Source organism: Vitis vinifera, chromosome 16 (genome assembly GCF_030704535.1).
Source record: "Vitis vinifera cultivar Pinot Noir 40024 chromosome 16, ASM3070453v1".
Taxonomy (NCBI): domain Eukaryota; kingdom Viridiplantae; phylum Streptophyta; class Magnoliopsida; order Vitales; family Vitaceae; genus Vitis; species Vitis vinifera.
The window spans coordinates 15,436,573-15,453,855 of NC_081820.1; the positions used below are offsets into that span (position 1 = coordinate 15,436,573).

The 17,283-nt window shown below is 35.1% G+C and overlaps 1 protein-coding gene across 5 annotated transcripts in view; it reads right to left on the reverse strand.

The window, feature by feature from the left end:
- Positions 1-13,216, reverse strand: part of LOC100256945 (uncharacterized) — a 71,193-nt gene extending 57,977 nt beyond the window's left edge. For all 5 annotated transcript variants that reach the window (XM_059733774.1, XM_059733772.1, XM_059733773.1 and 2 more), the window contains exons 1-9: positions 12,985-13,216; positions 6,348-6,648; positions 5,995-6,223; positions 5,526-5,865; positions 5,326-5,439; positions 5,121-5,249; positions 4,839-5,030; positions 4,539-4,733; positions 82-219 (exon numbers count right to left, since the gene is read on the reverse strand). In XM_059733774.1, coding sequence (XP_059589757.1) covers positions 82-219; positions 4,539-4,733; positions 4,839-5,030; positions 5,121-5,249; positions 5,326-5,439; positions 5,526-5,865; positions 5,995-6,223; positions 6,348-6,648; positions 12,985-13,098 — 1,752 coding nt within the window. In that variant the 5' untranslated portion in view covers positions 13,099-13,216. The remainder of the gene's footprint in view (positions 1-81; positions 220-4,538; positions 4,734-4,838; positions 5,031-5,120; positions 5,250-5,325; positions 5,440-5,525; positions 5,866-5,994; positions 6,224-6,347; positions 6,649-12,984) is intronic.
- Between the last annotated feature and the right edge of the window lie 4,067 nt (positions 13,217-17,283).

A 17,283-nucleotide genomic window follows, 5' to 3' on the forward strand; every position in this document is an offset into this window, starting at 1 on the left:
CATTTCATTGAATCTAAAGAACAAAGAACTGCTTTGACATTGTCATGTTGAATGCTTAGAAAAATAAATTACAAAACCGACCTCAAAGAAAACATCTTTATGAGTTCTTAGACAATCATTCAACCATTTATCGAGACTTGCATATTCTTTCTGAGAAGCTAGTGCAGCCAGCCGAATGCTAAAATGGAATGGAATCTGCTCCAACACAGATGATAGAATCTGTAGGGTAAAAACAAAACAAATATAGAAATCAGAGAAACAAGGAACAGTATTCCCACCATACTTCTTTTTTATGAGAAATAAGAATAATCTCAATAACCTAATACAAATAGAAAAGAGTTCTACATATGGAAGGATATGAGATCCCCTTCAGGCAAATACAAAAGCAAAAAGAAAGAGAAAACTAACAGCAAACCCTAACAACACAAGCTCCACCCTAGACATACAGCCCATCACAGAAATTAATCCAAAGAGAATAATGGGAACTAAAATCTAAGCAAGCTCAAAAGAAGAAAGGCTCCCATATTTCCCAGTGATATTGCCTCCAGGTCAGCTGACCTAGGCTTCCAAGCAAAGGAGCAACCCACCAATCTAGAGAGATCCACAATGTGGTGCAATCTATGGTCAGATTGACACAAGAGCATTTTCCTGTGACACCCCAGATAGAAAAGTCTTTCTTTTTTTTTTTTTGTATGATAAAACAGAGCATCTATTAATACAGAGTGCCAAGAAAAGGGAGTGCACCCTATGTATATAGGCAGTATTACAAAGCAACAAAACAAGAAATACCAAAAGGTATCTACAAAAAACAGCCATCACAAAAAACCAAAACCACCCACAGTTGAGGCTATCTAAGAATTCCAACACTGAGAAATTTTCCATTTCCAATGAAGCATGGGACCATTCCAAAATGGATTTAATGAAGTACTCTTTTAACCTTTGACCTGAAAGTTCTTCACTAAAAATCCTGTATTTACACACCAGAGCATACACTGAGGAGGAGATTTCTCACTGAAACTAGAAACACCCATTTCAGGCGAAAGGATTCTAAAAGAAATGTCCATAATTCTTTTGTCCTATCACAATGAATCAAGATGTGATCAGTTGACTCTTTGCTCTCTTTGCAAAGGCTACATCTACGGACCATGGCTCACTCCCTTTTCATTAACATGTCTACAGTTATCTTCCCCCATACTGCTTCCTAAGTGAAAAACATGTTCTTGGAGGAGCTCAAGATCCCAAATTTCTTTGGTTGGTAAAGCCACTTTAGTCTCAGTGCACAAGGAATTGTAGTATGACTTTGCACTAAAGCTTCCCTTCCTATACTAATCCCATACTAATTCTCCTTCTTCTAGCACTCTCACAGTCAAATAAGCCCTATCCACCAAAAGGTTATAAACACACCCAGCATCATCAGCTCTTTGAGACCCTAGAACTAAAGTAAAATTCCAATCACAATTCCAAACAAAAAACCAGATACATTTGAGAATGTCAGGACAATCCCACCCCTACTATGGTCTTTGAAGGGGCCAATAATAAGCATCTAAAACAGGGTATCCAAATCAAAGTTGAGCTCAAGGCTCAAACCAGTGGAGGAGCTTGTTGGCCCTATTAACCACAATGTGCCAATCATGAAAGCACATTTGATCTCTAATCCAACAAAATGATGTTTAAGGGGGCACTAACAAACTCCTCAATGATACCCATCTACAGAGCATGATATAGAAGATACTTTCCCACAAGTCATCAATAGGCCTCCAACATTCAAACACCAGCACTCCCTTTGGGGCTTTTTTCCCAAACCCCTAAATGACAAACATATCTACAATGAGCAGTCATAAATTTCTCAATTTGGAAATAAAAATTTCAAAAAGGAGAAATTGTGAGTGAGAGGAAAGAAGCTAGCAATATAAGAACCTCTTAATTTAGAAAGATGTGCAGATGAGGGTATAATAAATAAATAAATAAATGAACAAACAAGGCTGATTCTCCCACTGGAAAAATTTGAAGGATAGAGAGATAAATTCCTTTTCCACCAAGGTATAAAAAGCAAAAAGGTCAATCTCCTCACCACAAGTCCTCTCAAATCATCCTTCCTCCACCAAGCAGTCTCTCTTAACTTCAAACACCACTAACTACAAAAATTCCCTATTAATGTTATCAAAAAAATTCAAAAAAATACATGCCAAAACAAAAAAGAACCATAAAAAGGAAAAAAAAAAAAGAAGAATCAAAGCAACCTTTTCCCCCTTGTTTCCTTTTTTTTTATTGTTAGGCAAATAAGAATATATACATAAGAAGAGTGCCAAACTAAAGTGGCGAACACATATTGGAAGTATACAAGTGAGAAACAAAAGAAACAAGCTACGGTAGCTACAACCCTACTCTAAAACTTGAAGCACAACCACTCTATAAAATCTAACAAATAACATGAACCTGACTGACCATCCACTAGAAGATACTAATGAGACCACTTGTACAAATTAGCAATGAGGGAGTCCTTAAGAGATTGGATAGTTCGTTGTTCCCCTTCAAAGGTTCTCTGGTTTCATTCCTTCCAAATTGTCCAAAAAAGAAATGCAAAGGGGAGTTGTGCACCAAACCTTCCTTCTCTTCTTGCCCACAAAGCTACCATACTAACCCATTAACAAGTCCTTCACCGAAAATGGGAGAACCCGCAAGATGCCCATAAAAGAGAAGAAGTGTCACAACTCTCTATCTTTCCCACAATGGATGAGAAGATGATCTACCGATTCATTTGCATTTTTGCACATATAACCATAACCTGCCAAAACCCATCCTCCTTTTGAGTTGGTCCATAGTTAGGATCCTTCCCCACTAAGGAGACTTTGCCCCTCAACCTCCCACTATAGCTCAGGAGGTCGCAAGACCGACCCACTTTAGCTAAAGGCAATGATGTGGGATTTGAGGAACCAAAATTTAAGGAAAGAATGGAGCAGAGTGAAGTTAGGAATGGAAACTCTAATATTTACAAAATCTTTAGAACTTAGGAAGGCACGCATCAATTGTCTTCTTCTATTGTAGAAATGCAGCCTCTATAATGTGCCCTATTGCAGCTCTAAGGCAAGTTTCCCATTAATTGTCATATGTACTTGTAATATTGGCATCCATCTCATAAACAACAATGGACCATACCCCTCCTATTCTTGCCAAATAGTTATGATGCATGTAAATTCCACCTCAACCAACTTCCAAAGCTAGCTGCTAAATTAAACTAATCTTAAGTGCTTAGTGCTTGGAGGGTTAGTCCCACACTAAGGTGCAACAAGTCCATACTAAACTTCAAGGGCCATAAATTTGAATCACGAAGGCATACTAGCATCGAAGTGTTTAGAAACATAGTTAACAAGGCATATGAGGTCTTTAGTAGATTCACATTTTGGCGAAAAATTGACACTTTTCTAGGTGACAAGAATAAAATGTTCATTTCCTTTGGACACACAACCTTGTCTCGAGGTGAAGCAAGAGAGCCTTTTATTGCTTCAAAAATAAAAGATGTCAAAGATGAAGAATGACCATACTTCTTACTTCAAAAATAAACAAATTGAAATTCCAATGGAACCAAAGATGAAGAATTCATGACAGTTTTTTGCTGCTCTACTAACAAGCCCTTTCTATTCCTGAGTGATTTCACCCTCTAGCCACTTCATTTTTTCAAATGACCAAAATTTTTAATTTAATTATGAAAGACTTGGATAAGGAAAAAGAAAAAAGGGAAATGATATATCAGACTGGATATGCACATATTTGGATTTTTAAAATTGGTGCATTCTTTTGACTAGGGACTGTGCTTCTCCTGCATGCCCAGTAGAAAAAAGCTATGCTTAGTGTGCGCTTCAGTTAGACATTGTGTAAATCCACCAAGCATCTACTTGTCTTGTGTTTCACATGCAAAGTTGATGTATATCATTTGATTTCAGAATCCTGCTGGTAGGCAGTAGGAGATCATATTACAGAGGTACCAGACAACAAGCTGCATTTCAAGAGATTCCCTAGCACATTTAGAACTCAAAACAAGGCAAAACAGAATTTCCCAAGAAAAACAATAACCCATGAAGTTCTTTATTTAGGTCATAGGACATAATCATTCATCCAATGGTTATAAGTATGTATCTTGCATCATTCTGAACAACTTTATAGGCACCTGCTGCATAGATGATTTTAAGTTTCCTATTTCATGTAAACATGTATTTAAGATAAAATTGAAAAAAAAAATGGCAAAGTATGACAAGTGTGTACACCCTGATGCTAATATGACTTTAGTATGCACCTCTAACCATAAGAGTATCATGGAAAATGTAACTTAATTATAACTACAGAAGGAAAAGGAAAGGCATCAGTGGTCAAAACTTTGAAAGGAACGATAATATGACTAACGAGAAAAGATCACACCATATGTCCGATCAAAAAGGGAACAAGGGAAAAACCATTAGAAAAAAGGCTTCAAGATACTGAATCTAAAGAGAAACATAAGAGATGTTGCAATAAAAGGAGACAAATACCACTTCATGTTTTACCTTCAGCTCTTGGCAAAGATCCAAAATTGTAACCATGTTCCCTTGATCACTTTTAATAAAATCCAAGAATCCATGCACTAAAAGTTTGGGATTAGAGTGCCAAAGGTGAAGAATAACACCACTTCCCATGACATTTCCAATAATCATGGGGAAAACAGTGGAAGATACCTCACGCTGGATAAGATTATAGGCAGTCTGCAACAATGAAACAATACATTTTATCATCCACTACACACTGCCTTCAAGATAGTATAGTTAAAAACAAAATCTACAATTTGCACATATAAAATATAAGAATACATTAATTTGTGCAATCCCAAGAAGTAGAATTTCAGGGCAGTGTTTAAGAGGAAACTCAAGCATCAGTCGCACTGAACCAGCATGGCCTCTCTCAGCTAGTTGACACAACACATCTAAAAGATCAAGAGATAACCATGCTTGGTTTGCCTGCCCATGCGGAAGCTCCTGACCATGCAATGCATCGGTATATGCCTACAAAAATGAATATTTAGTATTAAGTAAAAATAGGAAAAGAATTGTTGAGCAATATAAAAGACAATATAGTTATGCCAAAGAGGATACCAGTTTCCTAATAGAATGTGCAAAGGTAAATGTTTCTGGTGGGGCTGCTACAGCATATCTTAGAAAAGAGATCTGGCCGTCAACATTATTCCAGACAGACCCACATACGGCATGGAGTGGAAAGGGATCCTGTATGCCATATTTGCATGAATTATGTTCAATTCACATAAACTAATACGTTAGTAAAGTCAAATGAATGCTCTACCTGACAAGCACGGGCATAAATGGACATGAAAAAAGAAAAGGCCCCCTCATTGGGAAAGTAGAAGCCTTCATGGTCTAGATTTTCCATGACAAGAGTCCAATTGATTCCAGGAGCCTGCGGTTCAATATATCATTGTCCAAATCAAACACGCCCTGGAAGAAAATAAATAATGAAACTGAAAAATTGCAAATAGAACTTACAAGTTGCTTAATGGAATCTACAAGGACATCAACATTCCAACAGCTCAAGCATGAAGAATCAGATAAGGCGCTGCTACCAATAGCAGAGCAGAATGTTGAATACGAATTTTGATTATCCTCAAGGCCAGCATGCGTGCGGGCAATTGTGCTAAGTATTCTTGAGAGAGTGACTTCAGAGAGAGGCAAGAAGAGAGATAAGACCTCTTTACAATGAGAAGTACTAAGCGTGCATCCATAACCAAGTTCCCTCATAATATCAGCCATACTTGTGTCATTTTCCATTTCTGCTAGAATACTATCAAACTCATTTTCGCTGAAATCATAGAACAAATCCAAATTCCTACAGCACACAAAGAAGGCAGTGAGACAAAAGAGATGATTTCCACTATCATAAACTGTGAAACATGGCAAAAGTTTAAATGGTGTGACGGTCATCACCAAAAGATAAATATTAGAAAGATAAAAACACCTTGAAAAACTGTCCTCATGTAAATCATCTGAAAGTAATGGAGCTAATACAAATGGTGGCCTTTCTTTAAACTCCATCAAAGACAGCATTTGCATGAATGAGTCTACATGCTTGGAAAGGCCCTCTGACTGATATAGGAACATAATAATTTTCTGAATTTTCTCATGAGAATCAATAGAAGCAGGATTACCACACAATTTCTCAATCTGACGCATGCAGAAATTTTGCCCTGAGAAACAATCAACATTTACACATTCCATAAGCACCAAAGAGACACGAAAATATTTTAGCTGAATGTAAAGGAAAACCAAAAGGCTGGAAACAACCCAAAGGACCATCTTCAAATAACTCACCACTTGTTCTAACATCACCATTCTCTGAGTCTGCCAAAGCAAGACCAAGGCCAATTTTCTCAGACACTGAAAACTGCAACACATTACAGAACTCTCCAAGAAATCCTTCACCAATAACTGAGCTTCTTAATGCTTCACAAAGCACGGTACTGAAATTTGGCTTATCCAATAAATATCTAAAGATTGCAGCTAGTACATCAGGTTTGAGTTGCATATCATTCATGTCTCCCCCATGAAAATTCATGTGATCCAAGCATGTCTGGAGCAACAAAATGCTTGCCTCATATCCATATTCAATAAACTGCCAGAAATCAGTTTTAGGATCAATAATTGACCATAGAATTGGTAATTCAGAAAGATCAGCTCATATTAATAGAAACAACTAGATTATCACATCATTTATGAATCAAAAATAAAATTAAAATAAATTAATGAGAAAATAATTAGGTTTCACAAAAAGATAGAGCCTGAAAGCTCATAACTCAATATGCATAATTTATTATTTGAAAAGAGTTTGTTCAACTTCTGACAAGGCTTCAATTTTAGTTGTCTACCTGTTCAAGCAAGAAGTAGAAGCATTTCACAGAAGGACAAGGAAATTAGAACCCAAAATCAAAATATATAGCAACAAGAATCTAAACACAACTTAACCTCATCTTAAGCATCATTTAACCAAGAAGTGAAAATATTCTGCAAAAGTACAATAAAGTTAGGAACCAAGTAGAAAACACAAAGATTTTTAAATGTCCATCATATTGTTAGAAGAAATGAAATAACAAAACATCGAAGGAATTTTAAATAAATAAAATTAATGCTTGCCCCCTAGACAAGGATATGGGGTAGGGAGGGGGAAGTTTTAGGTCCAATTCCACCAAACTATATATATATAAGAAAAGAAAAAAGAAAAACCACTACACACGCAAGGACTAAATAAACACCACAATGTTTCTAGGAACTAAGATATTTTTTTTCATAAAGCAAGAGAAACAAATATGGGGCCATTCTGGAATGACTCAAGAACCTGGAGCTATTTTTTCCCATTCTTGTTCCTTAGTTTAAGCTAGCAGGCTGCTATTGCTTGGCCTCTTACCTGATAACAAAGACCCTTCCCTCACCTGCTTATTGATTAGGGTGAAAGCAAATGCCTTCTCCATTTTACCAATTTGAGGATGATATAGAACATCAAACCATATGTTTAATCATTTCACTTCAACCTCCTTCCAACATAAATCAAGAAGGGTGTTCTGTTAAATGGTTCAAGGAGTCAAAAAATTATTGGGATGGATGGTGATAGAACCCCTTACCCATCCCTCATAGCAAAATATTATGGTAAAAAAACAAAAATATTCCATTATGGTAGGAGGCCTTAAACCCATCTCCACTTCACCATCACCACCACCACTACCTCCTCCAAAGGGTGCCTCCAAGAAATCCCCACACACACAACAAAAGTGTCAAAATCTAACCTAGGGTTGACCTTTGACCATCTACAATCATCTTCTCATTGAAGATATGGTAGAAACCAAACCTTCCTTCATAGTCTCTCCATTATTAGATAACACCAACCCATCAATCACAACTATACCTTTGTCACCTTTCAACCCATCATTACTATCATTTCTCCTCCTTGCATTAAAAACCTGATGGGAAATACCCGTCTTTTGTCACCTTTCAACCACATAACTCCCCAACTTCAATCTCAGTATCTCCTCCAATATTTTTCTATAGAACTAATCTCCTCCAACATCCTACTTTGCTAAATTCAAAATCTAAACCTATTTACTACATCTCTGCAACTTCTTTAATGCCTTAAGCATTCTGGCAAAAGAACAACTAGGAAAACTTTGCACCATTCAGCCTTCCATCAGTCTTGTACCTTCCAACAACTCCCTACTCCTTCAACCACATATTTTCAAACAAAAGAGTCATTGCACCATCACAATCCTCCATATTTCCCCCACCCCAACAAAAAAGGGGAAAAAACAAAAAGGGAAAAAAGGAGTAGGATATGATAAGAGTCTCAAAAGCACACTTTACACAGCATCACAGAAGTGATCCTCCTACCTGACTAATAACAATCCTGTCAAGCCCAAGTAAGAAAGTGCTTCATAGTTATTCATACAACCCTTTGTTTTCAGTGAAATCTTTATTCTTGGCCTTGTTAAAAGTCTCAAATCCTATCTTGTTCGTTCCGGCCAAGTTTTTATGGAGTTCAAAAGCCCCCTCAAAGGTTAAGGCCCTCGCTTGGTTAGTAGTACATGAGAAGGTAAACACCAATGACAAGTTGCAATTGAGAAGATCCTCTACAAATCCTTCTGTCCTCAATGGTGCATTCTTTGCAAAGGAACTGGAGAATCAATCGACCGCCTTTTTCTTCATTGTCCTATTACCATTGGACTCTAGCACAAGCTGTTCAATCTAGCAAGGTTAGCTTGGGTCCCTCCAAGGAGTATTGTGGCCATGATGGTTATTGCCTTTAAAGGTTTGGGGAATTCATTAAGAGGCAAGACACTTTGGCAAATTGCTTCCCTCACTTTGTTATGGATGGTGTGGCAAGAGAGAAACAATAGGATTTTTTAGGATAAGGGGAAAATGGAAGAGATGTTATGGGACTTGCTTCTTTTCTATTCCTCTCTTTGGGCCTCTTGTACTGCAACTTTTAGCGAAGTTCCTCTTAGTGTTTTACTACTCAACACGACTGTGGTTTGCATTTCAAAAGTTTGAGAGTGTTGGGGTTTTTCTTTGTATTTAGTTTTCTAAAGTTGAGTGTTTTCTCTTTTGTTCAGTTTTTGTTTTTGTGGAAAGGACCTCTCATCCTTCTCTTGTTTCTTCTCTTTCTCTTGTATCTCTTCCTTCTCTTGTATCTTTTCTTCTTTTAATATATTTTTCTTCATTTCTGATCAAAAAAAAAAAAAATATATATATATATATATATATAACTAATCCAACACAACCAAAACCGACCAGATTGGTTCCATTATCAACAATCATGAAGCTTGGTTCTGTTTCAAAATTACAGAATCAAAATTGGTCAGTTTGGTTTCCGGTTTCTTTGGAAATTGCAGGAACAAAATTGGTCAGTTCAGTTTCAGGTTTCCTTATCTCCTAATCGATAGAACCAAATCAAACAAACCCATGTTCCAAGACTTGTATTTCTTGTGATTTATAATTGCTTGATGTTGGATGAGTTTATATACATGAGTATGTATATTTTGCAATGTCCAATAAAGTACTTTGTTTATATAAAGAGACCATACAAAAAAGCTGGTCAAAATATGATTGACCTCCTCTACCATACAAGGAGTCTATACAAGAGATTCAGACTACAAACCAATATACAATGATGTCATCTTCTCAAGTTTTGACTAAGCTCCTCTCAAGGATGTCCAAACCCTTTCGATTTACACACCAAAAGCCAATTGAGCTAGATAACACTAAGAGGAATGCCTTTAAAAGGCCCAAAACTAGAAATAGAAGTGAACTAAATAGGTTTAAAATGCATCCATTAAATTTTAGGTTAGAAATCTTAAATGTTTCCAATTGGTCTAGCTGATTGAGCTAAAAGTATAAATTAGTTTGGTCCAACTGATCATTAACCAAACCAACCTTGAAACAATTTTCACTTGTATTTTATTCAAGTATAAACTAACCATTTCAATTCAACCAATTTTTTCACTAGAACCCACCAAACTGAACCGTTTTGCAGAAGCCCTTATTCATGCAAGGAATCAAACAAGGAAAAGGATCATCCAAAGCTAAGAGCAAGCTAAGAGAAAAAATATCTAACAAAGGGGGGGTCCTACCAAAGGGGCATACACAACCCCACAATTGTCACCTCATCCCACCCAAACTAAAAAGTAAACAAAAAAAAACATCCAAGACATGATAAATTTTAAATTCATATATAAAGAGGCTAATATCTTCAGAATTTCTATGTTTTCTTCTCTCAAAATATTGTCAAGAATAGCTCAATGAAGGGATCTTCCTATTCTTTTTCTTTGACTTCTAACCTTTAATCCACTAATAACACCAATTTTCTATCAACTCAAAAGGCAAGCAATGTATTCAAATAGAGAAAGAAGGCCTAAATATCTAAATTCACTCTAAAATGAAGGATAAGATATCCACCATCAGCCCCTTCCTTATAAATAATATCCCTACTTATAGTCAAATACCTACTAATGATGCAGTCAATTCCCTCCCGCTTTCAATATGGAAAGTCCACCTTACTTGGAACTAAATGAAATTACACTATCTTAACCGCAACATCAATTCTACAGTTAGCAATTCATTTATTTTTTATCATTAATATGTTGTGCCAAATCATCTGATCCTCCACTGCAATATGAAGATTCACCACATAAATATTCCATGTTCCAAATCATGAAATCTTGTAAGGCAAATCACATTCCAAATCACACCCTTGCCATGACCACCCTACTCCCTCCCAAAGCCCAAAAAGAAAAGGAAAATCTAAACAATCACAATGATCATACTATTAACCATGATTAAAAAAAAATTAAGATCTGGTTCTATTTCTGACCACTATAACTAACATAATACGAAAATACATTCCTATCCATCATCATAAATGGTAGGTCATTATCCCTTGCCAGATATCACTAGCAGTTGCTCAAAAAGCATTTTAAAAACCATGTGCTTGTTTGTGGCGAATGAGTAACTACCAAAATCATATTATTCAACTTTATTATACATACATTTAGGCTGCATGTGGTTCAACAAAATTATACTTGATTATCAAGATTATTTATCCATTAGATTACTAGAGAAATAATATATCTGTACTTGTGATCAAACTTATCCATAAAATGCATTTTGTCTGCCTACCAAAATCATATCATTCAACTTTATTATACATACATTTAGGCTGCATGTGGTTCAACAAAATTGTATTTGATTATCAAGATTATTTATCCATTAGATTACTAGAGAAATAATGCATTCACACTAGTGATCAAACTTATCCATAAATATGCATTTTGTCTGCATTTAGGCAAGCATATCTTCATTTAATTTGAAATTTCAATTTTGCACATTTCAAAAAATTGTTGATTTTACTGTGGAATAGTTGTGTCCGAAGAGAGTAAATCCAATTTCAAATTGATAAGTATACCAAGCAACAAAACTGTGTTCTCTAGAATTCTCCAATGGGACCTTATTCCAATTCAAAGAGTTTCCAGAATTCCATGCAACCAAAAGCAAGTGTAATTTCCCGAATTGACAATTCAAATAATAACACCTTGTGCACATTTAAGAATGGAAACACACTAGAAACATCCCATTCCATAAAATACATTCACTTCTTACATTAGCATTACCTTTACATTCAATCAGAAATTTACTTGAGTATGCATGTCACAATCATCCGAAGCTTGTGATAGAAAACATTGGACTCAAACTGCATTCATTTCTTCTACACACTCACAGGAATGTAAGCAAACCCACTGAAGAACACTTCTTTTTTCTTTTCCTTTTGTGATAGGTACCCCACTAAAGAACGCAATTAAAGATACATGCATACAAACATGCATGTTAAAAACCCTTCAACTTGGAAAATTGCAAGCGTAAGAGCACCAAAAAAATATCCAGCCACAAAAGCCTTACTCACTGCCTGAATTAAAAGAAAAGGAAAAAAGGAATTTCCAGACCCTCGTTTTCCATTGGTCTTCTTCTGAAAATTAAAAAAAAAAAAACTTGCAACTTCAATTTTGCACATTTCAAAACAGTGTTGATTTTATTGCGGTATAGTTTCATCCTTTAGACGCTTATGGGAGTAAATTCAATTCTAAGTCGATTAGCATACAAAGCAACAAAACTGTGTAACCTAGAATTCTCCAGCGGGGCCTTATTCCAATTCAAAGAGTTTCCAGATTTCCAAGCAACCAAAAGCAACCCTAATTTCCCAAATTCGCAATTCAAAAAATAACACCTTGTGCACATTCAACAATGGAAACACACTGGAAACATCCCATTCCATAAAACACATTTACTTGTTACATTTGCATTTCCTTTACACTCAATCAGAACCTTACTTGAGTACGCACATCACAATCATCTGAAGCATGTAATAAGAAAACATTGGACTAAACTGCATTCATTTCTTCTACACACTCAGTTATATAAGCAAACCCACTAAAGACCACTCCTTTTTTTTTCGTTTTTGATAGGTAACCCACTGAAGAACACTATTGAAGATACATGCATACAAACATACATGTTAAAAACCCTTCGACATGGAAAATTTCAAGCTTAAGAGCACCAAAAGAAATATCCATCCACAAAAACCTTAGTCGCCGCAGGAAATTAAAAAGAAAAAGAAAAAAAGGAATTTCCAGACCCTCCTTTTCCATTGATCATCTTCTGAAAATTTAAGAAAAAAAAAAACAAAAACAAAAAACAAAAAGCGAAAAAACAAAACAAAACAAAATTGATTTCTCCCTTTTCCCCAACAAACTCAGAACCAACCGCAGACACAAGCATCAAACGATAATAATCTAGGGTTTTATGACAGATCAACTGTGAAGACAAACTGATCGAGTTAGAACCAACTACAAGCATCAAATGCAGATATAAAAGTAAAGAAAGCGCGAGAAAAGAAAGAAAATAAAAGCACAACCTGACAGAGCTCGCGAACCACGGAATCGAAGTTGGAATCGAAGTTGGAATCGTTCAAGCCATGAAGCAAGAACCGAATCTGACTGGAGATGAGCGACGAGAAAAGCATCTTCATTGAATCGGGGCTTTCCTGTCGAATAATATGAAAATCGGAGGTAGGTTTTTCGCAATTTTTGGGGTGTCTGAAGGCGGTGTTGAGACTGAAACGGAGTTGAAATATTTGAGAAGGTGAAGAAAGCGACGGAAAAGCAGACATGGAGGTAAATATAGGCCATTTGGGAGAGGGGTAAATCAGGAAAGCAACATTTAATTAGGGGTACTTTTGGAAGGGAACTATGAAACCTGTGATTGTGGCGGAGAATCATTGGTGGTAAGAGTTGTAATTTTAAATAGTGTCGAGGGGCATAATGGACAAAAGCCAGCGCCTTTGCTGACTCAGTCGGACAAATGGTTTTCGAGTTTACAAAAAGTTTACGCCTATTATTAATTAATTAATTAATTAATTAATTAATTTTGTGGATTTACTCCTCCAAACAAGTAGATAATCTAATTGTTTTTAATTTTGCTAACGATTTGCATGTATTATTATTGAAAGTGTTGACAAGGAAGTAATAGAAGGATCATGTTTATTATTTAATAGACATTTCTTTGCGTTAATGATAAATGAGTTTTTAGATATTTAAAATATAATAATTAATTTAAAAATATTGTGTCGTTACCCAAAAACCTTTACTAGTTTCCTTTGCATGACAAATACATAGAATAAATGGTTTTAACTAAGAAAAAATAGAATATGAGAAGAAGAAAATCAAAGGAGGAAATAATTTTTTTATTAATTTAAGATATATTTGTTATATTAAGGGTACCGCTTTTTAGGAGGAGTGTATGATATTTCAATTCAGTATATGATAGTTGTTTAGGCACCATTTAAACACGAACAGATGGCAGATGATAGAAAGCACAATATAACCCACAAAATCGGATCACAATAAAATCTAAGAAAGATGGAAATAAAAAAAAAACATGGACCATGTGACTTTGAGAGGATATGTAATAAAAAGCGAGTGTCAAGTGTATAGAGGATTCACAAAAAGTCCTCGTGTAGAAGCGAATTATAAATTTGTCTTTGACACCTAGTGAAAGTAAGGAGGCCCACACAACCATAACAATTGATGATGATGGTAAAAAATTGAAGATTGTTATTCGATGGTGATTGATACTTGTCAAAAGGGGAAAATTAAGGAAAACGGTTTTAAGAAAAGTTGAGACTATTATCAACGTTGACTGTTTAGGCACCCTTTAAACACTAACAGATGGCAAACAATAGAAAGTGCAATGTAACCCAGAAAGTTGAATCATGAAAAAATCTAGGAAAAACGGAAATGAAAAAGAACATGGAACATGTGATTGTAAGAAGATGTGTAATAAAAGCGGGTGTCAAGTGTATAGAGGATTCAGAAAAAGTCCTCATGTGGAAAGCGAATTATAAATTTGTCTTTGACACCCAGCCAAAGTAAGGAGGCCCACATTGCCAGAACAATCAACGATGACGATAAAAATTTGAAAATGGTTATTTGTTGGTGATTGATACTTGTCAAAAGGGGAAATTTAAGGAAAACGATTTTAAGAAAAGTTGAGATTGTTATCAACATTGGCATTAGTGAGCTATAACACTTATGTACAACACTAAAAAGAGCTATGTTGTATGAATTTGATTTTGAAGGGAGGGATAAATGGCCTCAATTGAGTAATGTTATCACAAGTATGATATAGGAATGACCATTAAAGTAAAATCTAGAAACATGGATGGCTAAATTTGGATGGAAAAAAAAAAAAAAACAAGTTGCAATAAATTTAAGGGACTCCTATCTAATTTAAATCCTTTGCAAATAGTAGGAGTTATATTCTTGTGTATAAATAAGTGTCTAGTTTAAGGGCAAAAGGAGCCTTCTTCAACATTCTAACACTTAGTTTCTTAGTTATATTTTATTTATTTGTCGTCGGTCATGGTAATATTCGTCTCTTAGCAGAATTGTAGTAGTTTAAGTCAATTATGAGTTACAAATAAAGGAAGAATCTATCATTTATTCCTATTGTTTATAATTTCATCAATGAAACAATAGTTTAATAGCATTTTCTTTATAAGGGCTTAAGTGTTCCATCCTTTTGGGATTATTTCCACTTTTATCAACCATACAAAGTTAGTATGATCAAGATACTTTTGATGCCTTAGTATTATTATGTAAAGGCTTATGTCTAATGTGCTCTTCTAACTTCATTTCTCTTCACAATTGTTTCTTATAGTAATATAATAATTTATATTTAGTGCATTAGTCAGTATTCCTATCATTCCAATTATATCAATGAATATCTTTAAAATCATTATAGCTAATGTTAGGATTGACCCTTAAAAACAAGACATGATGTAACAAAATTATTTATATTGTACATGACTTGAATGCATTAGAAGTTACACATAAGATGTAAGTCATAAGTTCCTTTCAAGACGATAAGTTATTTATAGTTGGTTCATAAATCTAGGCAATCTAGTAGAAACTGTAGTACATTACCTCCTAATTGGATCGATCTTGGCCATCAGGATGAGGTTATCATAGTGAGGACACTAGTGTGTATGGTTACACATTAGACAAGACCTATAGCAAATCATGACGTAAGGTTATCAAATTATCATGATTCACCGAGCTACTATGTTGTATGGACTCTCAACCTTGAAAGGATATTGACTTTGTTCTAAAATCAACAAGGGGCTTTGATCTATAGATGAGACCCTAAAGTGATTATATATTCCCTATGAATTAGGTCACTATTAATAGAAGTTGGTGACAGTAGGTATTTTTAATAAAGGTGTCATGATATCTCATGAGATTAAGCTAACGTATCCTCTTAGGTGATTTAAAGGATGTGTGATAATGAAATTTGTGATTGTAGTAATTCCTTTAGTAGAATTAGACATATACTCTTTGGAGTTAGAGTGTGTCAGTTGATCACATAATAGAAGGATTTGTAACTCAAGGATTGGATAGGTAATCTTAATGGGTTGATAGCACTACCTTGTTATATTATGGAGAGTCTACATGCAATGAATAGTAGGTCACAAACTTAAACTTTATCTTGTTGTAGTTTCATAGGATATTGCAATGTAGTTAACTCCCTTTAGTGGAGTGTTGAATCAACTTTTGAATAAAGGAGCTAGTATTTTCCTATGGGTCCTAGTTGTCCCTAATCAAGCTCATAGTTCATGGTGACACACACCTTGAGAGTATTTTGGGTATGTAATTCATAAATATGCATAAGGATATTTTGGTAAAAACATAAGGTTTCACTAGATCTTATGAATGGACTTTTTAAATTGGGTTAATTAATTAATTGGAATTCGTTATGACTAATTAATTAATTGGACCCTGTTTGGATTAATTAATTAATTAGGACCCAAGGGGGCTAGATTAGGTGACCCAAGCCCAATTTGGGCTCAGGTCACTTAAGCCCCTAGGGAAGCCTATATATAAACCTCCTTAAGGGTTAAGGCTTCAATCTAACCATTTGGTTTTTTGAAATTAAAAAGACAAGAACCTTAGCCACCCTCTAGAGAGAGAGAAAATCTTACTTTTCTCTCGTGCCAAGATCCATGAAGGGAGAGATCGGGTGGAAGATCGTTGGATAGACAAGTTCTAGAATGAACATCGCGATCGCTGAACATCCAAATCATAGGTAAAGTTTTTTTAATGCACAAATCTAGATCCTTTGATTGTTTAAAGTGTTGTTCTTGCTTCATTTGCTCAGGATCTAGAGGCATAAGGAAAGTTCCATAACCTGAGCCTAGGATAAGGAACAGAGAGGTCCAACATTTCTTACAAATAATGGGATTATACACTAAGAAAGTCACTATTAAAACATTTTATCTTATCAATAAAATCGAATTTATTATGAATTTCATCAAGTATTATTGATGCACTTGTATATATTTCAATGCATGAATGATGTATTGAATCATCCAGATTTTTTATTGTAAACACGATGGTGCATAGTCCAGTGTAAAGTATATATACATAGAAGCTTCATAATTGTTGGTTCTTCCAAATTAAACTTAGTTGAAAATCCCAAATGGAAATAGGTGATCCATTTGGTGAATTATGGTGCGTGGTTTCTAAACTCATTTTATATTCTAACTTGATCATAAGGATGATTAAGTTCGTAACTTGCGCATCAATACTTTTATGTTGGATGCATGGTATTGCATGCACATGTTCATTCTTTTAATTTGCTTTCAAGTTGTTAGTTT